At 43.0% G+C, this 9,022-nt stretch overlaps 1 protein-coding gene across 4 annotated transcripts in view; it reads left to right on the top strand.

The window, feature by feature from the left end:
* The first annotated feature begins 309 nt into the window (after window positions 1-309).
* MAEA (macrophage erythroblast attacher, E3 ubiquitin ligase) overlaps window positions 310-9,022 on the top strand; it is a 47,031-nt gene continuing 38,318 nt past the window's right edge. Inside the window, exons 1-2 of one of the 4 annotated variants that reach the window (XM_010710623.4) lie at window positions 504-603; window positions 7,225-7,319. Coding sequence is in view for 2 of the 4 variants with exons in the window: in XM_003206008.5 (XP_003206056.1) it covers window positions 535-603 (69 nt within the window). In the remaining 2 variants the exon portion in view is untranslated. The other 3 variants (XM_010710622.4, XM_010710624.4, XM_003206008.5) reach the window with 3 other exon arrangements.

The following is a 9,022-nucleotide window of genomic DNA, read 5'->3' as shown; positions in this document are numbered from 1 at the left end:
CGCCTACTCATATCTGTGACAGATCCTGATTGGACAATAAGAACGCCTCTTCTGCCCTGACTGGGCGGTTCGATGTCCATCAACTCTAATCGTCCCGCCTATCCCTGTGCTGTAATCCGTAACTCAGACATTTGATTTGTCCGCGTTTCTAGGCGGCCCCGCCCTTTCCCACAGCGCCATCCAATCAAGCGCGGCTTCTCAAGCTCTAAGGCGGTATCAAAGCGCATAAACGGAACGTGTGAAAGGACCGCCTTCATTGGTCGGTGCCTTTCGCCCCGCTATTGCTCTTCCGCCACCACCGTTCCGCAGAGCATACCACGGCGCGGCGGCGGAGGGGGGGGGGAGGATCAGGAGCAGCGTGGGCGGGCAGGAGTGAGCGGCGTTGGTTCGCGCCGTCTCTATGAGTGATGGGGCGGAGGAAGGCCTTTATTGCCCGGCATGCCGCGCGCGCTGTAGGTAGCTGCCTCTGCTCCGCGCTGGGGAGGGCGGGGGAGGAGGAGGAGGAGGAGGAGGGAGGCTGGTGCCTGATTCAAGATGGCGGTGCAGGAATCAGCTGCTCAGCTCTCAATGACTTTGAAGGTGCAGGAATACCCCACTCTCAAGGTGGGTGCCCGGCACGCAGGAGAGTGGCAGAGCCGCCCGCGCCCCGCTTGGGGAGCGCTGAGGGGAGCGGAGGGCTCTGCCTTAGTGGGGCTTCCCCGGCTCCCTTTCGTCTCTCGGAATACCGCGGCGCCCGCGCCGTGTGTGTGGGGCTCCCCGCGGCCGTCGTCCGGCTGGAGTCACCGAGGATTCTCCGCTTCTCGCTGTGGAGCGAGGGACGTGCCTAGAATACGGCACTGAGGGGAAGGGGCAGGCCCCGAGAGCTGCGGGGTGGGGAGGAGGCAGGGCTGGGGGGGGCAGGTTGGGCTGAGGGCTGTGGGGGCTGTGTGGTAGTGCGAGGGGGTGCTGAGGGGAGGAAAGGGGGGGGGAGAACGGGCTTCCCTGTTTCCCTGAGGATGGAAAATGCACGAAAAAAGGAGCGAATGTAGTGGAAAAAAAGGAGAAAAAGGCCTGTAGGGATATACGTGCGATGTAATTACGGTTAGGCAAAGCTGCGCTGAGAGCATGGAGTGTTCCTGAAGGCGCTGTGTGGGTCTGAAGGACGGTGGCTTCTGGCTGTCGGTGTGGTGAAGGGACTGAAGGACTCAGGGCTGAGCCTTGAGGTCATCGCCTCAGCAATGGTTGAGCTGGAAGGGTGATGATGCTCGTAGGAATCAGTGGAAACCTTTGTTTGGACACTGGTGGTGTGTGCAGGAGGTGTACCACATTAATAGGTATGGCTGAGGGAGGCAGTTGAAAGGAGCTGTGGTGCAGAACGCTGATTTGGGCATCTCCCAGGACAATATATCAGCAGCTTTTTGTGTATAGAAGGTGGTTTGCAGCTAAACTTTGTGATGCTGAGATCATACTGCACTTTCACACAGTACTGTGTGCCTTGAGCAGTGTTTGTTTTGCAGGCTTTTTGGCTGTGTTCTTCCTGTGCATGTCCTCATTCCCAACCCTCCCAGCTTTTAATTTAGTTCCAAGAAGCAGAAGAACAAAATCTTGATTCCCTTTTCTTTTTACATGAAAAGGCATCTTTCCATCACTGTTTCTCTGATACTATCAGTCTTGATTTCTAAAATGCATTTCGAGAGCACTCTAGCACTTTCCATGGCCACAGCAATGTGAAGGCCCTTAAAGTTAAGAAGATCATTTTACAACTGCATTTCAGACTTATTCCAGTTGTTATCACAGCTCTGCTTGTTACATTCCTGAAAAATTACTGGCAGTGAGGATCAGGGAGTTCTTGTTTTCTTGGTTGTGACTTAAGACGAATTGTCAAGGTGCCAGCCATTTAAAAGCTGGAGAATGTGTTGGACTAATTCTTACATTTCCCCAAGCCTGCTTTTTTCTTGACAAATCTGAACAAAAATATACATTGAAGGATGGAATGTTGTTTGTAATGTTGGGAAGCTAAATAGTAAGAGAATGAGATGCCCTTTAAATTTCGTAGGGAGGTTGGTGTTTATTGATTCTTCCCAGCACCCATTCAACTGTTGAGTTGTTTCTCTAATCTTTGGTAGCATTTTTTTTGCTTAAAAAACCTGTCATCGTAATGTCTGCTCAAGCTTTTCTGTATGTCCTCTTAAATGCTGTTAACTGTGAGTCATGTATCAAAACACTTAGTGGTGAAGGTGAAAAAGCAACAGGGAGAGACGATCACAGAAGGCTTAAGTCTGCAGAAATATGTTGACAGCAAATTCCACTTTGTTTACTAGGAGGCAGGCAGGTGCCTAAAAGTTTCCACTGGACTGAGCCCCTGTGGGGATTTGATTTCCAGTTTTGTGAAATGATGCACAGTCATTTGTGCTTTTAATTATGATCACCAACGCAGTGGCTTGAGATATTTCTCTTGGAGTTTTTGATACTGGTAATTTTTCCCTGATGTCAGGAAAATATAAAAGATTATAGACTTGTATTTATATCCTTCATGTTTTCTCCCACTAGCTTCCTCATGCCGACATCACTAGACAGTGGTTGTGTAATAGCTCTGCATTTACTGTATGTTCTACACAGTCCTTTCATGTGAAAGAATGCTTAAAACTGCTGAGGGATATTTCTTTGTCACTGCTGGATTGTGGCAGCTGCAGAAGTGGAAATGCTTCAGCTGTTCTTCCTCAGTTCAGTTGAGGAGGAGTAAACTGACTTCTTCAGATGAACCTAGAGAAGTTATTTAAGCATACAAAATAATGCTTGAGTATTTCCTCAGCATGCCTCCTCCTTGTCAAGGACAAGAAGGCTGCCAGCTATTCTTCATTTGAAGTGCTGTGGAATCTCAAAGGGGGGGGAAGGAAGCCTGCTGATCAAGAGTCTTGCAGGCTTCATCTGGAGGATAGAACATGAAGGCTGGCAATTTAAAAATGAATGAATGTGAGCATTGTGATTGTGGTTCTTTGCTGAAACACTAATAAACAAGTGATGACAAGAAGCTCGATAGTTCATCTGGATCCTTAGCAGTGAGAGTAATTGTTAAACTGAACTAGCAAGCAAGGACCCCAAAACTGTAGGGTCTTCCATCTTAAAGAAGGGGATGATCATGTCATGATCTTCTTGTTTAGCAACAGTTTAGGGTTAGCTGTGTGGTTGTTTTTTTTTAAAGCTATCTACTTCAAAAAAACAGCTGATCAAAATGAGAGCTGTGGAAGCACAGAATTCTTGAGCATCATCTCGATGCTGCTGATTGGCTTCTTTTGTTGGCAGCTGTGTTGGGGGAATACTGGCAGCAGACTTAATAAGATGTTAATTTCTCAAGGAATGTCTGTGTCTACCTGATCTTTTAATAGGGGAACAGATAACAGAACAGGACTAGGAAGCATATGTTCTTTCTGTCCTGACTTCAAGGCATCACTCCAACCGGCTGAGCTCAAAGTGGAGGCAGTTAGAGCAGGTTGCTCAGGGCATGTTCTGCTTGGTCTTGAAAATATCAAAGATGGAGCCTCCAGCCTCTGTGGGCAAACCTGTTCTAATCCTTGACCTCTGTTACGAATTTTGAAAAAAAAATTGCTTACATGGAGTTGTTCTGTCTTCCATTTTGTGCCTATTGTTTCCATCTCTTGTCTTACTAATGAGATGTCGTCTGTCTCCATCTTCTTTCCTGTCCCCGTCAGGTGTAGTGCATGTGGATTTGGTTACCTGGAGTCTTCTCAAGGCTAAGCAATCCTTGTTCTCTCAGCCACTCTTCATGTGTGAGACGCTCCAACCTGTTGGTAATCTGTGGCCTTTTTCTGTGCACACTGCTGTGTCCCTCCTATAGCGGAGGCCCAGAGCTGATTACAGCACTTGAGATGAGCACAATTCACGTGGAAGGGAAGGCTCACCTTCCTTGCCCTGCTGGCCCTGCTCTTCTTGACAAACTCAGGGTGCTGTTGGCCTTCTTTGCTCCAAAGGCCTCTTACTGTTGCACCGTCAGCTTGTCCACCCTGGCTTCTACTCTGCAAAGCTGCTTTCCAACCTGTTTGTCTCCAGTAGATACTGCTGCATGTGGTTGTTTGTTCCCAAATGCAGGACTTGGCATTTCCCTCTGAATTCTGTGAGATTCTGTTTGCCCCTTTTCTCCAGCCTGTTGAGGTCCCTCTGAGCAGCAGCATATGAGCATATGAGCAGCTTCAAGTTTTATATCACCTGCAGACTGTGAAGGTGCACTCTGAACCACCATGTGGAATCTTGAGTGAAAATGGCAGATTACTCTGGTTGACTTTTTCTTCCTGCTAAAGCAGAAAAGCTTATTTCTACCTTTATACGCTTCATTGGAATTTATTTTTTTAATCATAGCTTTGTATTTTGACAGAAGTATTCAGTGGTGCATGTCAAGCTTTGAGTGTACAACAGCAGAAGTTGCTCAGTGAGAGAGGTACAGACAACATGAGGACAGAAGTAATACAGCTGGAATACCTAGTGCGCTTTCGGTGTATCTGCACAGCAAATTCATGGCAGTTGTTGATCAGTAAGTGACTGAAATGCTCCTCAGGTGGAAGGCTGAAGCTGGCTATAGAAGTCAATGAGCTCTGTGCTAACTCGGTGTGAGTGCTTGTATTTCACACTAAATCAGTCTTCAAACTGGCTGCTGTGACTCACTCAACACGCATTAAATATCCATACCAAGCATTAGTATGTTGCTGAACCATGCACTTCCTGTTTCAACACCTCATGCTTGCATGCCAGCAAACAGGCGTGACGCCTTGTGCTGCTGCTCTGCTGCACTTGGCTCAATGTGTTTCTGGTCAATGAGAAATCTGGTATTGGGACTGCAGGGGGAGTTTAACATTGGAAAGCAGCGAGGGTAGGAGTTGGCTCCTGTGGGATTTGGTCTCTTTTCCACTCCTGTCCACTCCCTGTAAAATACATTTGCAAGTGTGCAGGAGGAAAACACGGTTAAGGCAGTAAGGAGCCATGAACTAGACATGTCATTTTGTTTTTTGCTGGAAACTGTCATGGTAAGAAGAAACTTTCTGTGATAGGAATGGAGCCTTTACTGGATGCTGAGGACTACCCAGTGCCAATTCTCTCTTCCATCTTTCATTTTAGTAGTTGCTCTACTAACCAGCATGATGGTGCACCTTAGAGCCCATAAGCTTAGGGAAGCAGTTGTCACAGGTGGATGTTTTCTAGAAGGGCTCACTGGCAAAATCCATCAATCCTTGTAAGCTTCAGAAGCTGCCTTCATTATGTGTTTGGTCTCCCGTAATGAACAGCCCAGAGATGCACCCTACAGAAGTATTTGCTCATACAGAATGTGAAATATGCTGTATCAATGGCTACTTAATCCAATCTGACATATGTTATTGCCTATTTAAATAAACCAAGGTTTTATTGTCAGGATATCTTTATCATGGTACCCAATAATAGAACTGTTTCTCATCCTATGCTTGGTTCACTTCAGCTTTGATTTTGAGCACTCTGGGTGTTGCCTTGTGTAAGCTGCAGTGAGCACTGAAGTAATACAGGTAATCTTATTGAGTAGACCTTTGGTTGTTCGTGTTTCCTGATACAGGTCTGCTGAGCCAATAATCCTTAATTATACGTAGGTGCAATGCTGTCTCTTCAGCTGGAGTTGGTTATTTTGGGAGCAGGATCCCCAGCCTAAAGGCTCCTGGCTGTGCAAACGTGGAGGAGGACAGTGACAAGTGCTTTTATTTAAAGAGATGATGCTGTGATTAAAATGAACAAATATTTGGAGAATAAAGGAGGATTTAACCAAAGAAAAGGACTTGCTTAGGGTGTGGATCTGCTGCGTGATCTTATCCAGTTGGCTGCTGCTTTAGACAGGGAGGAATGCTTCGTTTCTTCTCCTAAAAGGAGGAGAGCAAAGCGTTCCTTTGAGGTGTGGTTTAAGGTAACGGCTGTAAACCAGTGTTGTGTGAAGTCTGTGCCCGTAGTGTGGCTCGAGGCAGGACTCTTAACATGGCTGTCAACCTTGCATTGGGATGCAAGTCAGTTCTGTCTGACCATACAGCAGCTTTGTAAAGCATTTGGTTGAACTTATTGGAGATCTTACTCCAAAGCTGCTTATTATATTAATGAACACTTACTGATATACATCAGTTTGTATAAGCGGATAATATTTGGGATAATTGCTGCTTTTTAATAAATGTGTAGCAGAGGAACAGTCTAAGATCTTTCACTCTTAACTTTTTACTGTTTTGAAGTAGCAGCTTGAAATATTGTGATGGTTTTTTTTGACACTTTTAACTAAAAAGAACTATTTGGCTTTATACTGCAAAAAAAAAAATTGTTTTTAAATATTTCTAAAAAAAATCCAAATGATCTACAGCTGCATTTAAGGCTTGTAAAATTATTTTTTCTCTTTTGATCCGTATCTCTTTAAGAATTCATATTCACACTTGTACCTAATTCAGCCTAAATCTAGCCATTATTCTGAGCCTCTCATTTTGGATATATGCTGCTTCTCTTTCCTTTTAATTTTCTTTTAGTTTTCTAATTTTGCCTAGAAACAGAAAGAAATATCACTACAACGGATAATAAAGGGATTGATAAGAGCTGTGAATCAGAATAATTCATTCTGTGAATAAGTGATGATATAATTTACATTTTGGATGAGTTGAGTGAGAAATAATGATGCCAATTCAGCTCTAGAATTATCTAAGAGCTGGAGGAAGAAATAAAAAAAAAAAAAATTAAGAATTTCAGTGATTCTGCATAGAAATGCTTATGTGCTGTTGACTCACCTGGGAACTTGCTACAGTTTATTGTACTCTGCTTCATGTTTCAAATGACACCATGTGTAATAATTTTTGTTGTTGATGGTAAGCAAGGTGACGGAATTTGGTATCAAGGAAGCATCTTAAAGCTCAAAGTATTTCCTCACTCTGTTTACCTCCTTCTGATGTTGCTTATTTTCAAACTTTGGGAGGTGATTCTTCTTTTCTCTTCCATGTTCCTGTTCCTCCTCTTTCCCCTTGCATAAAGTAGGACTAAGTTGGCTTTGCTTCTGTGTTTGTTTGCTTTTGTTTGAGATCATTTAATCAGCCTTGCTTTCTTTTCCCTACTTATCTATGGCTAGACTTAATGTCATATACAAGTGCAATACACTGCATTTGAAAAAGCTTATTTATACCACGGAAAATCTTCTGTTGGTTTGACTTAAAGACCTGTAAATTCATACAACTCTCTGGTGCTTTGCAGGTGTTATAAGCTAACACAGTTGAGAGGAAGCACATCTTTTTTCTGACCCTTGAAAGGAGAGCATTGCTCTGTAATGGTTTCCCCCATCTAATCTGGTAGGACTCTTATTTTATTTTTCTTGAATCCTCCCTTTTTTTTGTTCTTCCCACCAGTTACCTAACTTGATGTACCTGAAAAGAGTTTTAAAAATCCGTTGCAAATTCCTTCCTGCCCAAGGCTGGGTTTGCTGGAAAAGATATGCTATGTAGGTATTTCTGTACTTACACAATTCACTCTTTGTGGCCAGAAGTTTTACTTGCTTTCAGCTGGGAGGCATTAGTGTTAAAAGAGGATGATTCATACAGACATCACTAAAGTTGGGATTTATAGCTAAAGTTCTCTGCATGAGTTAGTACTGCTATCAAGCTGGACCTGATTATCTTTCCATCAAATAGAGGGAGGGAATGGATTATTCTTTTTCAAAAGTTTTAAACCTATGTAAAAGATGTTGTCTGTGCTTAGTTTTTTTGTGGAAAAACAAGTTGTTTTGTTTTTAGAAAATAAACCTTAGAGAATCCCTGCTAGCTGGAGGCTAGAGAATGATTAGTGGCTTTCACTCTTTCATTTGGAAGTGCTTCCACGTAATTCTTCCTTCAATTGTGATGACATTTTTGAAGTATCATTTTTGCTGTATAATTTCCAATAGTTGAATGATAGCTGTAATTTAAATAGTTTTTATATGCAATCACTGTGGAATAGAAATTCTCTTTTTAATGTTCTGGTCAGACAGATTGGTTGGTTTTAATTTCTGCTGTTATGTGGAACTCTTCAGGCTTGAATCAGTTCAAGTGAAGAAGGAATTCAGCCTGTAGAATGTGAGTTTGAGGACTGGAGTTCAAAGCCTTGAGACTTGAGGGGGGATAAAGGCTCGTTTTTACTCTAACTTAGATTTTTTTCATATAATCTGTGTCCATGGCTTTCTGGAAATTCTCTGATAAATGCATTTAACACACTTCTTCCTGAAGTACTGAGGGGTGTTTTTGTTTTTTTTGGACAGCTGTGACAAAGTAGAAGGATGTGTTTCAATGATTCTGCTTCCTTAAGGAAATTTTTGTGAGCTGTCAGTGTAATTGATTTCTCCTTCCATCCAGCAGCTTACTGATGAACAGAAATTATTCTTCCTAATAAAGCAGCTCCTAAGTACATTAGTTAATAGGGCCTAAAAATGAGAGCCAGCCCATGCAAAAATCCTGGACTTCTGTGATCTTTTAAGAATAAGGGTAAAAGATGGGGTGGGAGGGGGTGTGACACTGTGCTAGTTAGTATTATAGAATGCTTTTTGTAAATATCGCTTACCAGGAACCCTTGAAAGAAAGAAGCTTTTAACTGGATTGGTAATTGGGCAGAAGAGAGGAAGTAAACATCAAGGTTTAGTAGCCAGCCTTACACAGAATAAGGTTAATATTAGTGTTCTGCTGGAGTCTCTGCTAGAACTGCTGATATTTGACTTGAACAGCTTGGAACAAAAACAAGTACTGAGTTGATTCCATTTCCCTGATGATACAGAGGTAATTACAGCAATTATAGATGCAAACTAAGTGTGAGGCATTGGACGAGAGAGATGGTAGAGGTATTAAAATAAGTGAAATTGAGTGTAGGTAAATGTTTGTTACAGTTGTTTGAGATTGTGCAAGGAAAAACGATTTTATTTGTAAAATAAAAGACTCTGAAATCTTCATTATTGCTTAGTGAGATTTAAGGCTTATAGTGTATGTTCTGGGAACAGTCAGCGAGATCAAGTTAAGTGTTGAGAAAGGGA

The sequence above is a fragment of the Meleagris gallopavo genome, chromosome 4 (assembly GCF_905368555.1).
Source record: "Meleagris gallopavo chromosome 4, MGAL_WU_HG_1.1, whole genome shotgun sequence".
Classification (NCBI taxonomy): Eukaryota; Metazoa; Chordata; class Aves; order Galliformes; family Phasianidae; genus Meleagris; species Meleagris gallopavo.
Note: the sequence above shows the minus strand (reverse complement) of the source record. Positions and strands in the feature narration are given on the sequence as shown.